Consider the following 25,385-nt stretch of genomic DNA (forward strand, 5'->3'; position numbering starts at 1 on the left):
AGAATCACTCTGGCTTTGGACAATTTCAGAGCCATTACTGTGTGTGGAAAGTACACTGTTGGAGAAGCTCCCCCTGTGGGCGTCTCTTACTCCTCCCCCAAGGGTGGGCAGCCCTGAAAGCTTTAAGGGTTTCTGGCCAAGTGAAGAGAGCCAGGGGTCAAGGCCAGGTCAAGGGGTCTCCAGACAACAGCCTGTAAGTGCCATACCCACGGAGAACCCCCATGCTGGACCCCACAGATCCCCACATGGCAGCTTGCCCAGGGAACCCGGGCAGGTCCCCAGAGGGTCTCCACAAAGTGACGAACAAGAAGAGACCCCAGTGGGCCTCCACGGGGACAGGTCAAGTGTCTCCTTTCAGGATAAATGGGCCGGAACTGAGACCAGAGGCCCCAGGTGCCCTGAATGGGAGCCTCAGATCCTCTACTCTCCCTGCCTCCTTTCCTGCAGCAGGACCTGCAGACGCCTGGCTCAGGTCCCTGGGGAGAGAGAAAGAGCCCCCAGAGCCCGGGGAAGGGGCCATGTGTTCCCATACCAACACCAAGTGTAGACACCTCTACTCTGGAAACCATGTGCTTTATTTGGAATCTCTTTCCGAGGGAATCTCCCCCCTGGCTCATAGAAAAGCTGCAAACCATGTGGTTTGGTACAAGGCAATGGCTAAGGGACCGCAGGAAGTCCCTCACCGCTGGGGCCCTCGTCTTCGGGCCTCAGACTTCCCCGGCCATCCTGACTCTTCGCTGAGCTGGGTGTATGCAGCTGGGACTCCTGGGGTCCTGCTCAACCCCCGGGCGTCTTCCTCAGCGGAGGCGTGAGGAAGTGGGGAGGCTCCCCTCCAAGGCCCGGGCCTCTGTCCCCCACTAGGGCCAGCGGCACCGAGCAGTCGCGGCTGCTCCGGTCTCCGGAGCGCGGACAGGTGCGGGAGCGCGCACGGGCACGTGGGGTGGGGCTGCCAGCGGCCAGCCGGCCCTGCGCGTCAGTACAGGTCCGCAAAGGGCTTGGAGTAGTTGAAAACCAGGTAGTCCATGTAGTAGAAGTCGTAGGTGCGCTGCCGCTGCAGGGCTGAGAGCTGGGTGAAGTACTGGCGGGCGATCTGCGCCGTGGTCCGGGCCTCCTGCGAGTGCCGGTCTTTGAACCGGGGGAAGGTCAGGTTTCGCGGCGCCCGGATGAGGCTCAGGAAGAAGTTGGCGTCGTCCTCCATGCTCTCGAACTTGCCCACGAAGTCATAGTCGATGAGACAGGGGCTGCACAGCCGGCTGACGTGGTCCCAGTGGATGTCCATGCCCACGGGCCGGTGCACGTCCAGCAGGTACTGGACGAACTCGGGGAAGCGCACGCCAGAGCCCGTCCGCAGCGCCTCCCGGGACGCGTTGGCCCGGTAACGGGCCATGATGGCCTTGCCGAACACGGGGTGGTAGTAGCTATTGGGGTGCTCGAACTTGTCGCGGAAGGCGGAGACCAGCCTCTCGAAGGGCTCGCGGACGAAGAGCATCTTGGTGTAGGTGCTGAGGCGGTGAAGGATGCCCTGGCGATCAAAGGTGTCCAGCCGCTTGAGGGCGCCGCCGTAGTGGACAGTATTGTGCGGGATGTCGGCGGTGGACGAGGCCAGCCCCGCCAGCACCATGAGCACCCTCTTCCAGTTGGAGCAGCCCGCCTTGGGCACCTCGCAGTACAGCACGCGGTGGCGGTCCTCCACGAAGATGCGGGACACGTGGCGGGGGGTGACCGCCCGGCGGCTGCTGCTGGCCCGATACTTGGCACATGCCTCCCGCATCACCCGCTTGCGCTCCTGCTGGCTGCGATGCAGGGTGACCCAGTGGCCGTCAGGGGCCCAGGGTGCCGGCCGCGCAAACGCGCCCACTGAGCCGTTGGCCGGGACAGCTGCCGCAGGAGGCATTTTCTTGATAAGTAGCCGCCGGCGGCGCTGCCGGGGCCGGGGCCGAGCCCCCGTGTTTAGGTGGGCTTGAGGCTGGTCTGGCACTGGCAGGTGGAAGTCCCTTGGGGCCCGGCTGGACAAGTCTCCGGGGACCTTCTCCGTCGGTGCCATTGAATCACCATCCTGGGAGCTGCCTGGTGGGACGTCCTGGAGCAAGAAGAGAAATGGTTATCAGCGTGGACGGGCCACTTATCAGCAGGACACTGAGCATCACACAGGTCAGACCCTCACTATGGCTGGGGTCCCTGCCCACTCTGTGGCCTCAGTCTTTTTTTTTTTTTTTCAGGGCGAGGGAGGAGACCAGCTGAGTCTGCCAGATGGGACCCCTCTGGCAGAGCCCACATCCAGTCCCTGAAGGCCCCACCCCTGGCTGGCCACGGTCTTGAGGCCAGAGTTGCAAGTGTCTTTTCAGCCACGAGATGGCGCAGGCCTCCCAGGAACCTCTCAGAGCCGGGCGAGGGGAACGGGGCAGGGAGCTGGTGGCCGGAGGAGGCTGGCTCAGATTTACTGCCTCTATTAGCACAAGTCCAAAGCCGCCAGCTAACAGGAAGGGGAAATTCATTGGTCCAAAGCCCTGGGCTTTGTTCCCTAGGCTCCTGGGAATGACCGGGCACGTTTTTCTTTCCAAGAATGGATTTGATCTGAGCTCTGGATTTTCTTCCCTGCCCACCCCACCCCTTCCAACTCGCCCCAGGCTGTCGGTGCTCAGATTTATCGGACTCTCAGAACTCACGTTGTAGGGCTGCTGTGGCCTGATGCTGAACTTTATTCCTGAAAAGCAGAGAGGACAGTATTAGCAGAAGTAACATGTGGCTCCCAAGGACCTGTTCACGGGCCCTTAACAGTTGGGCCCCCAGGCTAGAGGGCACTTGGCGTGGGCTCCATGACAAAGCAGATCAGGGGGGCACGGCTCAGTGTGAGTGCCCCTCCACCCCCCTACCCATATGGAAAATGGGGGTGCAGTAAGATGTAGCCACACTGGCTCCCAGCTGATGATGCCTTCTTAGTGTCTTACTTCCCGATGTGACCTGGAAGGTCTCAAAAGTTGGCCACCTGCTCAATGGAATAGCCAGGAAACCCACAGCACTGCCCCTCACCCCCATGCAACCTCACTGTCATTAAGTCACAGGGAAAGGACCCTCTGAAAGCTCTGTCCCTCCTCTCTCTCTGCTCCACTGGCTCAGCCCTTGCTCTAGTCAATGTGAGCTTTCTGTACCCCGAATATGACACAATAACACCCATACCTTTGCACACACAGGCCTGGGTGTGGAACACACGCCTTCCCTTGGACTGGGGCCTCCCCACTTGCTCTGGGAATTCCCCTAACCTAAGCACCTACTTTGAGATTTTGGCCAGCTAAGCTGGCCATGGGACTCTGGAGTGAGCTAGCCATCTCCTACTCGCCCTGGTCTCCTACAAAGGGCTGAGCAGAGCCTAGACACAAAGTGACTGTCCGGCAAGCACTTGTCACTGGATGGGAGAGGAGACAGATGGGTGCATTGCTGACCACACTCCACAATGTTCCTTCTTCCCCCAAGGAGGCCCTTTAGCTGGGTTGGGGCTGAAGTGACCCAGGATAACAAGCTCTGGGGAAGTGAACCCCCACTGGGAGGGAAGGATTCTGCTTCATACTTTGTTTTGGGGGAGGTCCTAGGAAAACAAGATGATTTCCTTTGGGGAGACCTATTTAGGAGTCTTGGCCTCCCTCCCCCATCCCTGCCTGGCCACTGAGGCACCAGGGGCTCTCCCTGCTCTTGTGCCATATATATGGCTGGTTCTACCCTGAGGCTTTGGCGAAAGCCACAGTCACAATTAGCACCCGCTACCCTTTAAGGAAAAAAAGGCTTGAACTTCCAGCTGGCATGACACAGCACACCTGACCGAGTTCTGTCTGTTCCCGGGCTATGTGTATGAGATGTTCTGGCAGCCCAGCAGGTCTCCTGTTGTCTCTGTGTACTTGGCATAGGTCCAGTGGCCAGAACCCAGCTGGTGAAAGAACATCCAGTCCCTGACTCAGTGGGCTCCACCAAGTTCTCCACAAGGTTGTTTTACAGGTTGGTTCTGCCATTGCTGTGACCCTGGCCTCAAGCTGGTCAGTCTGAGGATATGCCTCTATATCTCCTTCACTCACCAGCTATGAGGGGAGATGCAAGGTCACCGCTGGGATGGAAAGCCTACATTTCCTGAGCCTCCTGGGAACTTCTCCAAGTCCCAAAAGTGAAACAAAGGTGGAACTTGGGCCCGTTGCCTCTTTCTTCTGTTGCAATAGTGTTCTTGGATCCCTTTGGATTGGAAACAGGGGTGTGGCAGAGGACAGAGTGTACATATCTTCCTGGGCATTCCCAAGCTTACGGGCAATATGTGTGTACATATGGAGCAACTCTGAAACAAGGCTTCCAGACTCTTCTGCGGAGGCTGAAGGGAAGCTCCATGTAGAACCAGCTGCACCCCGGATACTGGGTGCAAGCAGGGGGTCCTTGGTTCCAAGACAAGAGTCTCTTAGAATTCAGCACCTTATCAGGGTCCCCCTCTGAGCCCAGAGCCTACTTCCCTCCTGCTGACCACCCCTCCCCTGCTCTGCCTCACCCCTGCATGGGCCTCTTGAGTCCATTTCTTTCTGGCATGTGAGGGTTTCCTCCTGCAGCCAGTGATCACAGGTCCCTTCAGCAGAAGGGACGGGCTGCGCACTCAGGTATCCTCCATGCTGCTGGGTTTCCTTAATTATTTTCTTCTGGTGACGGCAGCTGCCTCTGCTAAACCACCTCTCCTCAGAGTCTCAGGTACAGGAATTTACTCTGCTTGTCAATCCTGTCAACTTGTCAAGGTACGGTGGCGCTTATTTACATTCCTTTTCTGGAGCAAATGAGTCATGCCAGATTTGGCCAAGAGTGGGACTCAGGAGCCACTCACAGAAGGCACCCTGCCAGCCGGTGGAGCTGGAGGAGGACGTGTTTATGGAGATGTCAGGCCCTACAGCTGTGACCTCCCGCTAACACTGTCCTCACAGCCTGGAGGGTGGTGGGCCGTGGGGCCTGTCCCATTTTACCTGTGCAGCCTGTGCAGAAGGATGCTGAAAAGGGGTTTTCCAGGTTGGCTCACTTGAAGGCTGGAGAAAACATCCCTCCTAGACCGAACCTGGGCTTGGGGGCATCTCTGACCTCATGGCCACTTTTACCCAGTAAAGCCAAGCTGACTGCAATTGCCCCCTTTGAAAAGAAAAAAATTGTCTTGTGGAAGACTCAACAGGCCTTAGGCAGAGGCCAAATTTGCCACAAGCTGTACGTTCTTGACCTTTAAACTTATTATCATTCATTTGGCAAAGATGGATCCTATCCCGTATGGTATTTTGGAATAAAGACAGGAAGTTAATGAAGGAAATGTAACAGGCTCCCCTCCTTGCCAGGGGCCCACTGTCCCTACTTTTTCTGTGGAGGAAGGTAATCTTCCATGCACAGCTTGGATAAAAGCCAAAGCAAAGACCACGCCTAGTTCTGAGTAAGTGAAGGTGAGCAGCCTTGGGTGTTGAGAATGGGGTCTGGGTATCCCACAATGGACTTCGCTTCAGCACTCTGGACAGCTCCGTGGCGTGCTGGGGGTGGAGGGCAGTTAAGGACGCAGCTGCAGCTGCACCCACGAAAGTACCATGAGGCTAGGGAGAACTTGGCTTCAATATAACCACCACCAGCCCCTCCTAAGCCCTCGAATAAACATGCAGTCTAGACAGAAACAGCGGGCTTGCTGAACAACATAAACCACAAGCCCCAGCCTCCTTTTCCATCTGATGGCACCCATGCCACCACACGCCTCTGCTGTCTCCCTCACCCCCACCCTGCGACAGGGGAATCCCAAGGTCAGTCATGTCCATGCTCCATGTTCAGGGGCTGAGCTACCTGTCTTCTCCTTTCAACATCACGTTAACAATCTGTGAGAGAGCTCCTTCCCCTGCACGGTAAGAAAAAGACAACCGCTTTCTCGTTCTGGACAGATGATATTTGCAGAGTGGTTGAAACACATGCTGTATGATAGGAGTGAGCGCTGGTGAGAATAAACAAAGCGTGACTCCTTGGGACTGCCAAGTGGGCTCCACACTGTGAACTCTTCTCTGGCTCGGGGTTTTCTTCAGACTGTTGGGCTGAAAAGCTTACTGGTTACCTGCCAAGGGGAGGCAAAGGCTGATGATGGTGTATATGGCCAGTTTCTCTTTTCTTTTCCCTCCCTCCCTTCCTTCCTTATAAAGACAGAAAACTGACATATCACCTTTCTTTTTTTCTTTTTGAGATTTTTATCTATTCATTTGAGAGAGAGAGAGTGAGTACAAGCATGGGGGAGGGGCAGAGGGAGAAGAGGAAGCAGACTCCCCACTAAGCATGGAGCCTAACTTGGGGCTCCATCCCATGACCCTGAAACCATGACCTGAGCCAAAATAAAGGGTTGGATGTTCAAAAGACAGCCTCCCAGGTGCCCCTGTGTGGCCAGTTTCTTATAATTAGGCTGTGCAGTCTGGGTCTGGGGCAGAGTTACCAAGCGGGCTTTGCAGGCACATGGGCTGTTGGGGAGAGGATGCTGCCTACTCCTCTCCCAAGGAACAGGAGAGAGACCTGCTGGGTTTAATCCAAAAGCCCCCATCTCTACTGTCCAGGACCCACTGAAGGTCAGGCTGTGTAGACCAACAACACTGACATGGGCCGAAACAGGACCCAAGTTCCCAGAAAGGGCGGGAAGGTGCCATGTGAGCCCTTGGTTGATGATGTTTGAGGAGTGTGACTGTTACTCCAACTGACCCAATCCCAGCCCCAGGCCCTGATCGTGGTGAGAGGGTCCTGCTGCTCTGAACACCGCAGGCTGGGGAGCAGGCAGGGCTGTCCTGAAGGAGTCGGAACTGCAAAGAAAAAGAGGTGGGAGAGAACAGGAGGGGCCAGCATGGGCCACGGGGCATGGGTGTGAGTCCACAGTCCCTGCTCTGTGCAGAGTTTCAACCCATGGTCCCTGATCTCCAGAGCTACCCCCAACAGCCTCTCCTTGGCTCCTTTTCTATGTCTTGGATCTTCTGGTGGCTGAGCCCATGTGTCCACAACCATCTGGGCTGTCTCACCACATGTCCTCTTATGCTGTCCATCAGGCCAGGAAACTTCCAGGGATTTCAGGCTGGCCTGAGCCAGGTAAGACAGTGGAAACAGAGCCCCCACTGCATCTTGGTGTCCGGCATGTGTGAGATACAGAGTCCAACTTTGGTCCTGGCCCAGATTCCCTAGCAGGTGTGTCTGGTGAGCAGCCTTGCCCTGCTCTGCTGTGTCCCTTCCTCCTTAGAAAGCAGCAGCTCCTGAATCTCAGGTGTGTGCCAGGGGGCAGCCGCATGGTGGGGTGGCGTACGGGTCCTTGCACAATGCTGGGGGGCCGCAAGGTGGGAATCTTGGATGCGGGCAGGAGAAAGGCAGCCAGGAGGTTGTGCGGCTCGCTGCAGTCAGGGGAGGAAGCCCTGAGGGAACAGCCAGGCCCCACTCCACAGGAAGCATGGAAGGGTTCTGAAGGAAGGGCTCAATTAGCCCTCCACGACTAGGATCCATGTACAGGGGGAGGGGAGAATCTCTTTTAAGGAATCAGCTCATGCAAGTTGTGGAAGGAGCTGCCCGGGCTGAGGGGTCTGTCTACTCCCACCCAGGAGGTGAGGTCAGATCTATGACAAACCCAACTGGCTGCCTCCCATTGCCATCTGTGGGGCACTAGAACGGGACCTGTGGCCTCCATGTGGCCACACCAGCTCTGGCTCTACCCCCACCAGCAGCTCAGGCTCTGCCCTTTTGAGACCCACTACCCCCACATCGGCCTCTGATGCCTCGTTGTGAGCTGCTCCCTTCCTCTGGGCAGGTTCATTTATGCAAATGAGATGCAAAACTGAAGTTTAAACACACTCAGCAATTAGCGGGCAGCCTGGACTCCAGGCACAGAATTCAGACGGAAGGAGCCTCACCGAAGGGTCTTAAATTCTCACTTGTGATCACAGGAAAATCCAACTCATTAAATTCTCTGCTCGGGCTCGTGCATGGCCTGGAGACCAGCCTCAGTCCCAGCGGTGCCCACCTCTGCTGTCCCAGGCCCAGGGCAGGGAGACAGGGTTCCCAGCAGCTCTGTGGCCAGAGTGTGGGCCTCGGGCAGAGGCAGGAGGTAGCTGGGCAAGCCACAGGCCCCTCTCCTCCTGCCTCAGCCTCTGTGGGTAGGCTCAAACACAACCAAACTCATGGTGGGGTGACACTGTAACCCCTGACCTTTGGGCCAGACCAGAGCAAGGGCTTGCCCTCCCTTCGCCTGGAGACTCTGAGTAATAGCTTTTAACAAGGGATCACATATTTTAAAAGAAACGAGAGCAAAAGCACAGCTGTGTGACCTTGGACAAATCCCTTGACTTCAGTGAACCTTAGTTCCCTCATCCGTAAAATGGGATAAAAATGCCCATCTTGCAGGTCCAAACACATGCACAGTGCTTGGCAAAGAAGAGCTCATGGGAGAGAAGCTGTCGGCTCCTGGTGTTCCCATTACCAGGTCACCTTTGTAGCAGCTGAGTTTTCCCGAGCCCATTCTTCCAAGTCCAGCCCCAGCACCAGCGTGGGGACTCTGGGGTCTGTCTGCGGAGGAGGGAAGAGGGAATCTTCCCGTCTCAGCCTGATGGGCTCCTGACTGCTCTGACCACCACTTGTTTTGTTTAGCGATTCCATTCCCTCGCCTCCGTGATTAGGATCCACGATTCAGCTGGGTCGTTCCCTGTCAGCTCAGCCTTGGCTGTGAATTCCCTTGCAGCTGTCAGAGTGGAGCGCTGGAGCTGCCTGTCAGTCAGCCAGCCAGCCGGTGAGCCAGTCTGCAAACCCAGCAGCTGTCCTGCTGCTCCACGCCCCGCATCTGTCCATCACGTGGGGGGTGCGCTGTCCCTGTGCGTCCCCCCACCCCTGCAGCATGCCTGCCTAGACACATGGGAGGGGCCCCAGCTCCTGCTCCAAAGCTCTCCTATCAGAGCCTGGGGGGTGGTGATTCCTATCATGTTCTGGGCCGGGGGCGGAGGGGGGTCCTGCACTGCACTGCACCGTACCTCCAAGTGTGCAGGTCGCATGGAACTGACGTGGTACACCACGCATACCTGGCTTCTCTGTGCCTGTGTCCTGCCACGGGACGTGGTAGGCTCGGGGTGGGGAGGTGTACTCTCACGTTCTGAGAGCTCATGGCATATGGCTTAGAGCAGGTCATGCCTCTCTTCCCTTCATGTGTTCTTTCAACACACATGAACCTGGAAGGATTATCAGGAGCCCAGGAATGCCGCTGCAGAAGACAAAGAACCAAGTCTGCGACGCTGGTCAGTGAAGGCACAGTGCCCCCTGGCGGCCATCCCTGCCGCCCCTGCAATGTGTGGGCAACAAGACCAGGAGGAAGAACTCAGTGGCGCTGGCCAACGCCATTTGTCCTTTCGTTCCACAGATGGAGCAAAACACACCTGTGTGTGTGGCCGGCAGTGGCTTACACACTGGTGACAGGTGCTTGGCAATGAATGGGAGCGTCGGGGCCTCTGCTCTCATGGAGCTTATGGTCTAGCAGGGAAATGGCAGCAATGGGGTGAGCGACGGTCCACATAGGGTAGGGATGTCAACAAGCCCAGGGCGCCAGGGGAGGTCTCCTCAAAGTAGGGGCCGTTAGTTGGCACCTGAGGGTAATGAGGGCATTCCTGGCAGAACTTGGTGGTCTTAAGGGATGAAGGGACATAGAGGCCGAAGGTGTCCAGAAATGATGAGACCACTGAGGGTGGTGGGGACAGCAAACGAGGGGTCCTCTGGGTCTGGCAAAGACACCCGATCTGATCTCCTAAGGCCCGAAGAAAGTCTACAAAGGCTTTTTGGAGCTGGAAGCTATTTTGAATTTAAGGACCATTCTGAGATGAAGAGCTGAAGACGGAAACAGAAAGGCTGGTCGGTCAGCGGTGGCTGCCACCATCTGGGGAGGAGACGTCTGAGGCCCGGACCCAGAGGCTGATGGGGGAATTCGGAGGAAGATGGGAAGACAATTTCAGGAAGAATAAAGGGGGTAGTGCACTGCTGGATGTTAACATTGGCTCTCGGGCTGGTAGGGAGGGGCTCATTTGCAGTGTTGGCGGATTCCTGCAGTGTAAACACTTCCTCCCGGGCAGATTCCAAGCTACTGATGGGAAACGGGGTTGGGTCCTCATGGGCTGGTAACAGCCAGTTCCTGCACGCCACTGAGTCCGCACCACTTGGGGACTGATTGGGAACATAACAAGGGAGATTTGGGTTTCCAGCGAGAGCATCGGGATGCTGGTGCCATTTCCTAGGAAGGGGAGCTGATCCTCATTGAGTCTGAGACGTCGTTGGGTCTCTGAGTGTAGATGTCCAGAGGTCAGATGGAGGATGGAGAGGAGCTAAGGCAGACTTATGTGTGTGCGAAAGCACAGTCCACAGCCCATGGTTGTCCAGAGCCTGCTGAGGGGGGAGGGCCAGCCCTTCTCAGCGAAGGGATGCAGACCTGCTGCAGCCCATCCCCAGCAGCCTTGGCTGCAGGCCCAGCAGAGTCTGCCTGAGTCTGCCTTTGTGCAGAGCCCACAGGGAGCCCCTCCCTGCCCATAGGGGCAGCCTCCTGACTGCTGCGGCCCAGGCTCAAGATAATGATCGGTTGAGCTCTAGCTGGCTTCAGGATGTGTCTTTCCGGCCGCAGCGTCAATTACCGAGCTGCCCTGTGGCGGCCAGACCTGTCACAGCTGCTGCTTTCGATACTCTGAGAGCCACAAAAGTGAATCTGTTCTAGCCGATGCTTCCTTGAAGCACCCCACTCCCTAGCAGCTCCGTTCCTGCAGCCAGAGCTGCTCCGTCCGCAGGGAGCCCTCCAGCCCCCATGGGGGAGTCAGGCTCCTAGAGGTAGGGCTGCAAAGGAGCTGCCCCGGGGCTCAGGTATAGAGACACCAATTCTCGGAAGAGTCCCCAGAGGCTGCGTACGGGTAGTCACCGCTGTCCACGGATTGTACCTAGACGGGCCCCAAGACTGGGGCCCTCCCCACCCCCAGCCCAATGCGAGCTCCCTACACCAGAGCCTCAGCCCCAGGCTCTCCTCCTGTGCCATACAGACCTCTGAACAGCAACGGCATTTCAGGGAGCATCCCGCGTGCTATGAGCAGAACGGAGCCTCTGTTTGCAAGGGGAAGCCCAGAGGTACTTGGAGCACCGTGCAATGGGAGGGGGGCCCTGCCACGGGTCCAGGTAGCTGCAATCCACATCGGAGAAGAGAGGGGACTCCCTGCCCCCCTGAACATCAAGTTAGGTCCTGCCAAGGACTGGGCCAGCAGCACCTCAGGAAGCTTCTGGCCAGCTTCCCTGGGGGTAAGGCCTGGAGAACAGCATTCGTCTTGGCCTTGGTGGCTGCTGACTGTGGGGACACCACCGTCCCTGGACATCTAGCCAACACCCCCCTCCTCTCCCTTCTGGCTGGCCAGCCCTTGGCTCTGCCCAGCCTGGTGCCCTGGGTTCTGGACAGCAGATGGCCACACAGACCACAGCACCCCCAGGCCATCCTGGGGAGCAGACACCCTCTCCACTGACACACCACAGCGGGCTGGGCTGAGCTCCACACCCCCATCACACATGCTTGCAAAGACTCTCAGATCTGTGCATCCAGGCCCCCGGGGTAGAGGGGCCTTGTGTACGCAGAGATCCCTCTGGGGGCAAGTGGGGAATGGCCAAGAAAAGGGGAGGTCCCAAAGAAAGGGCAAAACTGGAGAGGGTTCTTACAACGTATTGCAGGTGAAGGATAGGGAGCCTGAGTTCAGGCAGCCCAAGAGAAGAAAGGGAGGCAGGGCTGCGGAGCTCGGTGAGTCAGGGCGGAAAGGGAGGGCAAGGAAATGTCTGTGCCCCACATGCGGTCAGAGGGTGGTCCGGGGGGACAGAGAGGCCGACAGAGGACAAGATCCAGCCCTGAATTGGGCCACGTGGACCCAGAGGCACAAGACTTGGGTAAGGCTTGCAGTGAGGCGCTCTCAGCTGGAGACAGAATAGCGTGGGCCAACACTGTCCAGACAGACACAAGCCGCGCATCCCAGCCCTGCGACGACCAGCATCCTTGAAACACACGCAGCCGACATAACGCCGCGTAACAACACCCTCGTTAGCTCTGAGCACAGGAATATTAAGTAGAACTAAACCCGAGAAATGTCACCCAGAATTTTCACAATTACCATGTGCGCTGAGAATTTGCCCAAGTCTTTGAGGCGATCCCTCAGCCGAGACCCTCGGTCTCCTCCCCTCCCCAGCATTTTGGGGGTGCCTCCTTAACTGTGAGAGGCACCATCTTCCTGCTGGGAGCCCGATGCTGTTTGCCGGGGCAGGGTGGGGGTGCGCAGTTCCCGGAAGGCACTGTCTGAGGTCCATGAACCTCCCCCTGCAAGCTCAGCAGGTGTCTTCTGGAAATTAGACCCTCCGGTCTTGCATATAAAATATGGTCCTCCGTAATGGATGCTCCAAGGTGGCGGGGGTCTCTGCGCAAGGAGAGCTGAAGACAGTTCTGAGCTGTATGCCTGCTTCCTTTGAAGTCCCACCAGCGGCAGCTCTCAGGACGACGACGTGAGCCGTCACAGGCACAAAGACGGCCCCACCCGGCTGCGTGCTTCTCCTGCAGAATTAAGACTCCCGTCTGGATTCCCTGGCATGTGTTTGGGGTATCTCTTTGCGGTTGTGAACATGCTGTTCCAAGAAACAAAAGCAGCCCGGAGTGTGCCTCCGGCTCGCCATGCCCGTGTGTGGTGCCGACGAGGAGCTGCCGTGGAGGTGTGTATGGGCCCGTCCTCTCTAGAATGAATGATTTGCTTCCCAGGAAAGGGCTGCTCAGCCCACTGAGGCATCTTCTGCAGGATTAAACGTCATTCCTTCTAATGACTTGATTTATGTCTAGAGGTTCGGAGCTCCAAACAAAATATTGTGATGACGGCCATAAATCACGCCAGGGACACTTACAACGGCAACGAACTTGTTTTCTGTTTGTTGGGGAGGTGGCTGCAGAGCGAGGGGTGCTGCGTAATGGTCCGCGTGGGGCAGGGAGGGCACAGGACCCATGGGGGTGTGGGCAGTGAGTGGCATGAACACCGTGCAGCAGGCTTGAATGCCTGAGGCTTTTGTGAGAATTTGTGGTTGGAGATGGCAGGGATTTGGGAAGTCCTGGGTGCTGGGGACCACGCATGGGGGGCGGACTTCCTGGGAACGTTATTTCCAGCTCTCAACCACTGTCTGCCCGGCTGTACCCCCAACTAGGGGCGGGAAGTCAGGGCAAGGAATTCTCCCGAGGATTACACCTTTCCTCTGGGCTCAGGACAGCTTCTGGAATACGCTGAGGCCATTTTTCAGTCTGCAGCCCTGTCCTGGGTGGGGAGAGACCTGGATGGACCAGGTCTGCGGGGTTGAGCTCCGCAGGTGCAGGAGGACCCACCCGGCTCCAGACAGATGCCCCTGGGCTGGCATTTCTCACTCTGAGGATCAGATTTCCACCGAGACCTCGCCCTCCTCCTCCGAGAGGAGCTCAGAGGAACACTGCCATCAACGTCAAGGTTCGGGAAGAAACAGGCAGCTCTGTTTCCCCAGTGCCCACCCTTGGCTGAAGTACTCTGTCAGAGACGCTGTCACCCATGCCCCCAGCATCTGGGACCGGCTGACCCCGTGAGGCAAGGGCAGAGGCTGGAGACGGCGTGGTGGGGGGGGAGGGGACACATTTGGGGGACTGTCACAGCACAAGAGGACCATTTCCACCAACCCAACTACAGCTCTGTTCTGGCCAGAAGTCTGTTAAGAAGTGTGAGCTTAAAAAAAAAAAAAAAAAAAAAGTGTGAGCTTTCTCTTTGGTGAAATTAATCTTGCCCCTGGCATCCAAGCTCTGGGAAAGATGATGGGAAGAGGTGGGCCTGGGGTCAAGTTTCAGGGAAGGTCAATTCATCCCAGGGCAACACAGCTACTCCCCCAGGTCTTCTCCCCTTCAGGCAGAGATATGTTTGCACAAGAGCCCGTGGCTGAAAATACCACATCAGAGACACTTGGCCTCTAATAAGTCATGATATAGGGTGACTTGGGGATGCTGGGCATCGGGGGGAAAGTGAGCCATTACGAGGCATATGGCCCCAGCCCCTGTTCATGGCACATTTAACTGGGAGTTGTGGGTGGGGAAATCAGGGTGTGTGTGTGGGGGGGTGGGCTTCCATGTCAGATGTGATGGGGAGATGACCGAGGGGGGGCCACACTGATGGCAGCTGGGCTGGGGTGTGGGCGGATGGATGGATGGATGGATGGTGAGTGGGTGACAGGTGGATGGTGGATGGATAGTTTGAGGTCCAGAGGAAAGGACTTGAGATGCAGGCCAGGCAAGCTCTAGGGCTGGAGAGGTGGGTGACTGGAGGAGAGATGGATGGGGAAGCCGTGTGCCACAGACAGGCTCCAGTCCAGCCCCACCAGCTAAAGGTGCATCTGGCTCTTCCCTCCCTATAGGCAAGAGGGACAAGACACTCAGGCTTTCCTGACCATCTTTGGTTTTCCTGGATCTGGCCCAGGTGACAGCTCCAAACTGAAGGTAAGCCAGGGTCCCTAGTGACCCCCCTTGAGCCCTGGGAGTACCCTTTCCCTTTCTACCCAATACTGGAAGCAATCTCCAGTGTCAGAAGACAAAGAGAGCTCTGTCCGTCTTTGATTAAAACAAGGGCAAAAAAAAAAAAATGTTGTTTATCTTCTAAAGTCTGGCAAATTTTGATAATGAAATCTTTAGAATGTATAATACGGAAACCTTTCTAATTCCAGGCAGATAAGGAATAATGGTAACGTATTTCAACTTCAGAAGCAAGAAATAACCTTTTATCACCTAATTTAACAATGTTACTGGGAAAATATGGTAGGAGAATGTAAAATGCTATTTAAATGATAAAATATGCTGTCTTCGATGGCAAGGATTTTAATTGCCACAATCGGAGTCCAAACACACTTTCACGCCAGCGCTGACAGACACTGCTAATGACGGTGTCCATAACGAGGCACGGCGGAGAGGGTCAGCATTGACTTCCGCCGTCTCCCCGGGGAAACTGCCAACACCCGACAGCTGTCGGGCTCTGCCGGGCTCATCAACATCACTGCCTTGTGAAGTAGGAATCGGTTCTGATATTAATATTAATCGGCCAACACATTAATATTAATCAGTTAATATATACTTCCCATGACAACAAGAGATAAAGGAATCTTATTATGTGGCGGATCCGGAACGCGGAGTATCTGAGTGTATTTCCTTGGGACACGAGGCACAAAGGAGCCTAAGCCTCTTAGGCATGTCATCTCCACAGAGAACGGACCTGGGCGCACGCGTGGGCTAAGTCACAAGCAGGGAGAGTGAATTCCTCTCCGCGGGGCAGGGAGAGGTTTCTCCCCCAGTCAGTGAGCAAGGCGGTGGGATGGTGGTGGACATGGGCGACCCCGATTATCTTTTCCACCTGGGATACAGCAGGCTGCCCAGAACGGGACCCCTGACTTCCCACAACAGGATGACTCTGTCCTGACCCCCAACCCACCAGGCCCTAGAGGCGGGACCTGGTGTGCCTACCCCATTCACATGGAAGCACTGAGTCTCAGAGAGGTTGGCTGTCTTGCCTTCGTCCACACTGCTGGCTGGGAGGGTGGCAGAGCAGGGGCCCGGGCCAGACGCGACCCCATGTGCCCTTGTTCTAACCATCAGTTCCTGGGGACCCTTGGGGTGGCTTGGGAGGCGGTCACGGCACGCCTCACACAGCCATCCCCTGTGAGAACAGGCACCGGGTTCTTGGTCTTGGGCGACCCACCCTGGGGTTTCCTCGGAGGCCAGCCGGTTGGGTGGGGGTGGGGGGCAAGCAGGGGTGTAGAGGCAGAGCTCTCTCCGCACAGGGTTCCATTCTGCACGCTTCCTTGCATACAGCCTCCACAGGCAAAGGCACATCTGAGCACAATTAACATTTTAAGCACTAATTATTTTACTTGGGTGTCTAAGTCTGAGGATCCTTCAATTTCAGTATAATTGGAGAAAAATGGTCATCAGTTACCGAACAGCAGGGGGGCGGCTCCATGCTTCCCCAACACCAAGCCAAGCCGAGAATCATCTGAACATATGGGTCCCCGAAGCAGCCGCCGGGCAGCCGTGCCAGGCGAGGGTGCGGTGGGTGGGCCTTGGGCACCCTGCCCTGCCGTCCCTGACATCTGCTGGGAAGGCTTTTGGGCCCAGTTAATTACTCGCCTTTTTATCTTTTCCATTTTGTTCCATTTTCTGCAACAGCATCTGTTGCAAGAAAACCAAATGCAAGAGGAAATGGGATTCATTATTAAAAGGAGAGCTTATAACGTCCCCTTCACTCCCCCTTGTACTTGATAATAATCTGAGCTCATAATGAAATCCTCAGGCTCTCCGTGTCATGGCTAGAAGGCTGCAGGGACCAGTGCTGTCCTGGAAAGGAGGCTTTGGTTTGAGGGGCTTGGGCTGGCGCCCACCGTCACCTCTCCTCTCCCTGGGTGGGTGGGCGCCCGGCGTCCAGGGTCTCATGGGAGAACTGTGAGGCTTTGGTGCCCAGACTTGTGGAAAACTACAAAGCATGTTTGGTTTTGCTTTGCCTTTTTTTTTTTTCTTTCCCCTTTGGTCTCCTATGAGCAACCAATTAAGAGAATCAATAGTTCTGAACTCCTGACAGGGAGACTGAGAAGGTGGGCCTTCAGGAGCCTGGCTGCTGGTGCAGTGGGGGTGTGGCGATCTCTTCGGGGAGCCTCTGGGGTCTGGCTGGCCCAGCTGGAGGCCTGGGGGCTGGGGGCAGGGGGCATGGAGAGAGGAGTGGCCCAGGACACAGGGAGATGCTAACTCAGGCCCGGATAACCCCAGAGGGGAATGACCAAGAGACCCTGAGGAGAAAGGGTCTGTCCCCTTTCGTGCCTTTGCTAGGGACCAGTGCGCCTGGTTAGAACGTCTAATTTTGCAGATGGCTAGGAAAACTGAGTTTAGCTGTAACCCTCCCCGCACACTTGACAGGCCCCTGTTCAAGAATGCATTCTCCCAACTTCCCTGACCCCTGGAACCCCACTCACGAACTCCAAGACGGTCTCCTAAGTGCCACCATCCCCCTCAGACACTCCCTTCTTGGGTCTTTCTCTCTCAGGTTCCAGACCTCTCTGCCTCTCCTCAGGGAGCAGTCCCACGTCTCAGGCAGGCCTGATGCAGTGCACCCTGACACGGAGTCTGGGTCCTTCCCGGCCTCACCCCATGGCCTCTCAGCCCTGTGGTTCCTCAGTCCCATCAGGGAACCTGGGGCCTGGGGCCACCGCTTGCTCCTGCTCCAGGCTCCACAGAGGCCCTCAGGCCCCACAGGACTGCCGCGAGGCAGCTGGTGAACAGATGGAGGTCAAGAACCACTCAGAGACCCAGAGGGCCTGCCACAGACCCTTGCCTGACGGCTGCGATGCCCTTGACCCTTCTGTGAGCCACCGGCCCATACCCTCTACAAAGGGCCACACTCCTCTTCCTGGATGTCTGAACCTGGACTAGAAGGCTGGGTGCCCCCGCAGCCTGGGGCCTTGGGGCGATGCACCCAACCACAGTGCCCCCCTCCCCAGTGCCTCCGAGGCAAGATGTGGGTGGGCTGGCTTGTCGACGGAGGGGCCGCCCAGGGACGGGGTGAGCAGAGCCCCGCCTGGCTCTCCCCTCAGCCGTCTTCCTCAGCGAGGGCATGGATTCCAGGTCCCCACTAGCTGCAAAGAGCCTGCCGCACTGGGCCCTTACAGAGGCCCATGGGGTCAGGGCCATGTTGACCCAACTGGGCACATGAAGAAACCGAGATACACACAGGTTAAGCCACCCAAGGGTACACAGCTGGTCCGTGGATAAACCAGGATTTGAACCCAGCTGTCCTTGGCCCCAGGGTCTGTTCTCTCCTCCACCTGCCGCTTTCTCATGGTGCTTTCTTCGCTGGTGGCGGCAAGGTGGGGATCCCACAGGGGCCTGCCGAGCATGGGACAGGGCATGCCTTTGCCTCCTCTCCTCAGGGCTCAGCACCCCTCCTCCCCAGGTGTGCTCCCCTCAGGGTGGGACTCTCCCTGCGGCTATCCCTCCAGCCTCAGCCCAGGACTTATCAGAAACGGCTTCTGGAACTTCTCTGATGCCCTCAAGCGTCTGTGCGTACCTCTGTTTCCCACCTGACTTCTTTCTTCAGACTCTCCTTGTTCTCCGCCTTTAGTCCGAGGTGCTGTCGCCTGAGCTGGGGTCCCTCCTTCTTGGCACCAGCCCCCCCCCCCCACAAGAAGATCTGTCTGCAGCCCTGGTTTTACCATCTCTACAATGAGCAACCAGGGATTTTGTACCCAAAGACCACTGAGTCTCCCAGACAGCAGGACAGTGCGAACCACAGGGCCCACAGGCATGGAGAAGGTGTAGGCAGAACCCCTCCCCACCCCCACCTTGGTATTCACGCAGTAAGAGCCTCTGGGTGACCGGGCGGGAGGGGACGGCCCACGCTCTAGCTCCACCTCCCCGGCTGGGAGCCCCGCCCAGACTGCAAGCAGAAGCCGAACCTCAGGAAGGAAGGTTTTGCTGAAGGGGCAAAGAATTGCTTTGCGGGGAGTAGAGGGGAGGCTTGGCGTCAGGCCGAAGGACAGCTCTCCCCTGTGCTCTTGGTGGGAGGGGATACCGCACAGGACAGTCTCCCCACGGCCCCTCATTCACTTCCTCCTTCTGCCCATCTGAGCAGACCAACCTCCATCCCACGACCACAGTCCCCCCCTCTCCCCCACAACACTCCTTAGGACTGTGAACTTGGTCTAGGACTGCGAACAGTCTTCACTCTGCTTCCACCAGAAACCCGTGCCCCGTATGCGCAGGGGACATCGAGCTCAAAGCTTTCCGTAGAATTGTTTTTGTCATGAAACATTTCATTCATGCAAAAGAAGATAGAATTCTCTGTTAATCGTTCTCTTGCCTTTTTTTTTTTTTTTTAAAGATTTCATTTATTTGAGGGAGAGAGAGAGAACATGTGCGAGCGAGCACAAGCAGGTGGAGGGGCAGAGAGAGAGGGAGAAGAAGGCTTCCCGCTGAGCAGGGAGCCGGATGCGAGATTCCATCCCAGGACCCCATGGTTACGACCTGAGCTGAGGGCAGACGCTTAACCAACTGAGCCACCCAAGCGCCCCCAATCGTTCTCTTGTCTTTTGAAATACTATTATCTGCACGTGTCTATACCCCTAAGCAACTTATCATCTACTTTGCAACATAGTTTACAATTGGCCACCATGGGAGTATTTACACCAGAGAAAGGAGTGAATGCGACCCATCAGGACTTTGTCCCTTGCGTCCAAAGCACGTTTGCCACCTTGTGTTTGGTGGTAGACCACCTCCAGGAGGAAGGCATTGCCTTCTAGGGGGGCCTCCCTGTCACTGGAAGTCAAGCTTCTGATGAAGGACGCGGCTGTGAGCCAGCAGCTGCCCAGCACGGCTACGGGGCGGGGGGAGGGGGGCGGAGAGGGGCGGGGCAGAGGGGGCGGGGCGGAGGGGGGCACACCCACCTTAAAACAGGTCTGGGCGGAGCAACCGCAGCGCAGCAGCTCCTACAAGGACTCATACCAAGGTCCACACTCCAAATGACCCCACAAATCTGTCCACTCATTTTTTATTCTGGGACTCACACAATTTACAGGCCACTCCCTGGAGTCAAGCACATACTTACCAGAGCTCTTCTCAACCTGAAATTATTTATGATTTGGCATTCAGGGGGGAAAAGCAATTTTCTCACAATGTCTGATGTCATGATATATTGTCCGTTTGACATGCATGTGCCAAAAACGATCGTTCTGCCGTTCTGCCCCTCAATTGCGATTACCCTGAATTAAAAAAGGAGAATTAATACTGTTTGGCAGGATGCTACCTCGAATAGCATCCAAAGAAAATGCCTCAAGCATCTTCTAGAAAATAATACATGCCTTGGAAGAAATTATGAAATGCACCAGTGATCTGGCCGGATCCTTGTTTCCCAGGGTTCTTTTGTTAAGTGATGCTGGAGGAAGGGGTAGCTGTTGGCCCCAGCCTCGCCTGGCTGCATGGCTGTTCACGGGTCCCCCTTTCTGCCTGCACTTCACTAAGGACAGCACTGCCCGAGTCCAGGTGTGCGGGGACAAGAAACTCTAAGAACGTGCCCACCCACGAAGAACAGATAAACCAAGGATGGCATTTCCATACAATGGAATGCTCCTGTCCACAAAAAAGAAACAAGTCACCAATACACATGACAATGGGGTTGAGGCTGACAAACACTCTGAACAAAAAGAAACCACAGTGTACATACTGTAGGGTCTCCCTTATCAAATTCCACAATAGGCGAAACTAATCTCTAGCGACAGAATAAGATCGTGGTTGCCTGGGGGACGGGGACAAAGGAGTGGGGGATGAGTGAGCAGGGGCATGAGGGAATGTTCTGGGGTGAGGGAAATGTTGTAGATCTCAACTGGGGTGATGGTATACATTTGTCAAAGCTCACCATGAATGTGTTCTCCTGTATATACATTATACCTCAATTAAATAGCTAAAAAATTGTGTGAACATATTTTAGAACTCTAAAGTGCTATGTGGGAAAAAAAAAATATGCTATTTCAGTTTTGCAGAGATCACGCTTATATCTCAAAAACCAAATGGCAATACCTGGAAGGAAAAAGCTTTTATCAAACTGAAAAAAGGACTGAATTCAATAGCATCAGCTATGGTTAACTTTCAATGATCCTGGAGTAAGCAAAGCAATTTGGAAAAACTGTCCCCTGCCCCCCAAACTAAGCCTCGGGCAATCCTTGTCGTATGGGGCTGAGGAGATGGGTTAAGTGGGGGCTGGGAGCCAGAGGTGACTGGCTGCAATCAGATGAAATTTGGGGGATGATGGGGTGTTGTGACTGCCATGGAAGCACAGTGACACGGCTCACAGCCCAGTTTCTGTGCAGAGATCAACTCTGGCTCTGGAAGGTCCCCTCATCGAAGGCTACATCTTCTTCCTGGAGGCTGCCCGTAACCCGCAGTGGGCTGATGTGAAGTAAACTGTCTCAGACCTCTTACATCGATTCAGGACAACCCAGCTCCAGAACTGTAGGCAGGAGTGGCCGGCTCAGTCACAGTCTGACTTCTCCCGGCTGCCTGATTACGCTTCCTTCCCTTCCCCATGGGTGTCAATCCTCCAGGACCTTTTCCCACCCTACCACACACTCCCTGCACCTCCTCTGAGTCTAATCCCCAGGAATGTGACAGTTGGTGCCAGTGGTCCAAGAAAGCAGATGCTAAGATGAAACGTTAGACTCGAATTGCCTGGCAACCAGCCACCAATGAGGACCCCAGAACTGGCTGTAGGTAGAGTGCAGAAAGCCCTTGGCAAGATGCAGTAATGCAACTGTTAAATTTTGTACTGGGGGTCAACTAGGATGGCATACGGAAGGAAGTACCCTGGGGTGTACCGAAATGTATCAAAAGGTTGAGAAATATGAGGTAAAAAGCAATTTAGGGACAAAGGGCTATCGCTCTTTGGCAGCCTATCAAGGGACAGAAGACATGAGTCTTCTGCTCCAGGGGGACAGTTCCAGGTCCTTGTGGTAAAAGAAGCAGAGCCGCAGAGAACGTAAATTTCTGGCAGTGTCAGGCACCTGATGAAGAAGGAATGGGACCCTGAGAAATGGGATGGGGACATCTGGATTGATGCGCTTGAAGAGGAATGTGACCCTACTCAGAAAGAGGTGAAGGAACCAGGAACCAGGTCCTCGTGGGAGCCAGAAGTACACACCCAACTTGATTCTGAGAATCTTACATAAGACACCAGAATATAAAGCTGGGTAATGAGGAATAATTTATATGGAAGCATTCTCCTGGGATACAGGATTGAACAGTATGACAAGGACCCCAGATGATGATGCTAACATGCTGCTAGGATGCTCTCAGGAACACCAAGAAGGCCATGGCCCACACCAAATGAAGTAGAAATGACAGAGTTGTTGTGGCAGACACTGGAAGAAGAGATCAAAGGGCTCTCAGAGGTGATTGCGCCAGACTGATCAATGAAAGGCTGGAGGACCAACCACATGATTATGTTTTGTGGGAGGGCCTGGAGGGTACCTCCCTTGTCTAAAGCAATAGGGAATTTATTGGTAGAAGGGGCACCAGCATCAGTGAGAAGCTCAGACATGGCTCTCCTCTGTAGGACAGGGCTGAGTATGGGAGATGCCATTAGAGACCTGGATTTCCAGATACCAGTGGGGAACCATAGGATCTTGAAACAACAGAAGCCACATGGCAGTACTCAACCATCACAAATGAATCTCAGTGAGCAGCACTGTCAGTGTGGCAGCCAAGAGAAGCTGACCAGGAGCGAGCTATGAGGATGGTTATTAGAATGTGACATCCCTAAGGGCAGGAAAGGTGGGCGGCCAACAAGGTATGCACCAATACATAAAACTAAAAGAAATCAGGGATAGAAAATCAGGAGGCTAAGGTCAGCTGTCCTAATAACAGGGCATAATCCCTTGGTTAGTTTTCAGATGCAGAAGTCAATGACTGATGGACAGGTCAGTTCCCCAAGAGGTAGAACTCTATCACACCATGGCAAGTGTATAGTAAAGTTTCCCTGGTCCTTCCCCAAGTGACCTGGAGTCATTTATTTTGTTAAATGTACATTGTGGTGGAAGGAAACACCAAATATGTCAGATTTTTGTCTGAGTTGACATTTACACACAGGGGTTTGATACTTGGCAATTTATAGAGTCACTGTAACCTCCTGGAGAGGACAAACAAAGGCCAGGTAATAAGTTGCCCAAATCTGGCTCAAGTTACGTTCAAAGACTCCCCCACCTCAGGGGATCCATTTTCCTCAGTCTCTGGGTATATAGTTGGCAAAACTGCCATGTCCTTGACCCCTCGGACAAGAACTACCATAATAAGGAATGCCTAGTGGAGACATTTGAAAGTTACCTTATCACCTGAACCAACATATTGAACAAGGGTAATAATACTGGAAAAATAGCAGAGATTAGTGTTACCTTTAAAGACCTAAGCTCAGGACTAGTCATACCAACAAATGTCCATGAAATTCAACAGTCTTGTCCCTACAAAAGAAGAATGGGTTCTGGAGGATGACAGGATATGGCCATGAACTCTATCAAGCTATAGTCCTAATTGTAACCACTGTGTCAGGTGTGGTATTTTAACTAGAGAAGATTTACATGATCTCAGGTAGGCAACCAATGGTCCGATAAATAGGTTCTTTTCCATCCCTGTCAAAAAGGAGTGGCAGAAACAGTTCATGTTGACTTGGATGGACAACAGTAGACGTCCATAGTTTACTCCAAGCTAATTTAACTCTCCTCTATTATATCATCCCAATAAACTTCCTGCACACAAATCCCTGTCTCAGAGTCTGCTTTCCCAATGAACCCAACAGGCAACAGGCTGAAATGGAGATATAGTTTTGTGGTCAGAGGCCAACCCTTGTTCAGGGGCCGGCAGCCCTGAGGTGACAGGCAGAATGGACTTGGATCTGTCAGGATCATGTCAGACTGAGAAGCATGATGGAAGCAAAAGGCCATATTTGGGCTGGGATCTAAGGTGGACCAAGAAACTGAGCAATTATCAAGGAAGTGATGAAAACCAAACTGAGACCTGGCACCAGAGACATCTCTGAGAATGGGACCCTGTGGTGGCAGTTCAGCCAACTGGAAGAAGGGAGGTCACTTTCAGGACAACGGACAGCACCTAATGATCCTTGGCATGGATTTAGCCCTAGGCTCTGCTCTCCTGGATAACCTATGTGAGGTCCTGGCCATCAGCATGGCCACCAGCAAGTTTTAACACCACAGACAGTTCCTAAAGGTCCAAATCTAAGCTCAAAAGCCAAGATCTGTATATGTACAAGATATCGGTCTGGGAGCTGATGCCAAAGTAAATAATTTATCTCTAGAGAAGTCCACTATCCAAGATGGTGAACATGTAATGGCCTTTTAGGGTCTTTGAATCTTTTCAAATGGTGAGCATCGTGTGTGTGTGTGTGTGTGTGTGTGTGTGTTTAAGAGAGAGGGTGGGGAGAAGAAAGAGGGAGGCCCCAAAATGTCAAGATCCATTTGTCTGGACCTTTGGCTGGGGTACGAGTTAAAAAGTTTGTTTTAAACAAGTTTTGATCAGTTTCTGTGTGATTCTCTGCTTCCTGAGAAGGCTTTTCCACTAATTCTCTGAGCTGACCCGGTCTAGCAGCTTATGTTGGTCCCAGACCTAATGTCCCAAGGCACATGGCCACACAGGCTGAAAGCCCACGGAAACCCCGAGTCTTCTCAGCCTGGCAGGTACCCGGACTTTGAATTTGGTATGGCACATGGTTTCTGTGGGACAGTTCTGCAAATATACCGACAGAATTGAGAATGGTCCTGGGGGCCATTGGAGGGGGTCCCCTTGCCCTCAGGGATTGGGGATATCCACCAAGGAACTCTACCACCCACTGTGAGGCACTCTTGGAGGGAGCTGTGTGGGATTTGCTCCTATGAGTCAATCTGAGTTTCTCCATTTGCTGAAAGGTTCTAGCACAGCCTCCTATTGGCATCTAATCTGGGACAAGTTACAAGCATCTATTGCAAATTGATTTAGAAAACACAGAACACATACTTGCTCTTTAAAGGCAATACGTAAGGACTTATTAAGAAAATGACAGGGTCCACATATGCACCCCTGCTTCTGAGAGTTGCCCTCCTCTAACCAGACTGCACCAGACCAAAGCCTTGAGCATGAGACGCCACTTGCCAGGATGAGGACATGTCTGGCTCTCTACGGCACCTTGTCCATCAGCCAAGACCTTATCAGATCCTTTGACCTTCTCTTTCTGAGAGATGCCCAGAGTGTGGATGTCAGAGAAGAGCGAGCTCATTTTCGACTCTTCCCTAAGCATTCAGGGAATATGAAAAGAGACAAAAATAGACTTTTGTAAAAATCCATAAACACACGCAAACTCCTGGGAATGGTGCTTTAGGGCTAATGGAGTGAGTCTCGAGTTCCATTTAGCACACAAGCAGGTGCACGGTGTCACACCCGTGCACTCACAAACAGAAGTACCACTCGAGTCTCACACTGTGATCTGCAGCAAAAAGTAAATGAATGACTTAATTTCCATTGAATAACCAGTGCTAAGCACATGGGCTAAAACAACAGTGTTAATTCGGGATGAGCAGCTACAGACACTGTGTGCAGTTTCTGAGGACGATATGATCCTCTGCGGAAGAAAGAGCTGGTCCCCCAGCCCTGATGGAAGGGGAGGGAGGGAGGGAGGGAAGATTTTCTGCTTCTGTGACTTCTGGGGGATGGCTGAAGTCAGGTGGGGTCACTTTTCTCTGCTTGATGGTCCTCCACCTTCTGGGTGAGGAGGAAGAGTTAGCTCGGGCAGCTAAAG

At 54.5% G+C, this 25,385-nt stretch overlaps 1 protein-coding gene across 2 annotated transcripts in view; it reads right to left on the minus strand.

The window, feature by feature from the left end:
- Positions 1 to 375: 375 nt before the first annotated feature.
- The window catches only part of CHST8 (carbohydrate sulfotransferase 8), a 128,884-nt gene continuing 103,874 nt past the window's right edge, over positions 376 to 25,385 (minus strand). The window contains exons 3-4 of one of the 2 annotated variants that reach the window (XM_032326268.1): positions 2,667 to 2,704; positions 376 to 2,080 (exon numbers count right to left, since the gene is read on the minus strand). In XM_032326268.1, coding sequence (XP_032182159.1) covers positions 974 to 2,080; positions 2,667 to 2,704 — 1,145 coding nt within the window. In that variant the 3' untranslated portion in view covers positions 376 to 973. The remainder of the gene's footprint in view (positions 2,081 to 2,666; positions 2,705 to 25,385) is intronic. The other variant, XM_032326267.1, reaches the window with a different exon arrangement.

This window comes from Mustela erminea, chromosome 19 (genome assembly GCF_009829155.1).
Source record: "Mustela erminea isolate mMusErm1 chromosome 19, mMusErm1.Pri, whole genome shotgun sequence".
Lineage (NCBI taxonomy): Eukaryota > Metazoa > Chordata > Mammalia > Carnivora > Mustelidae > Mustela > Mustela erminea.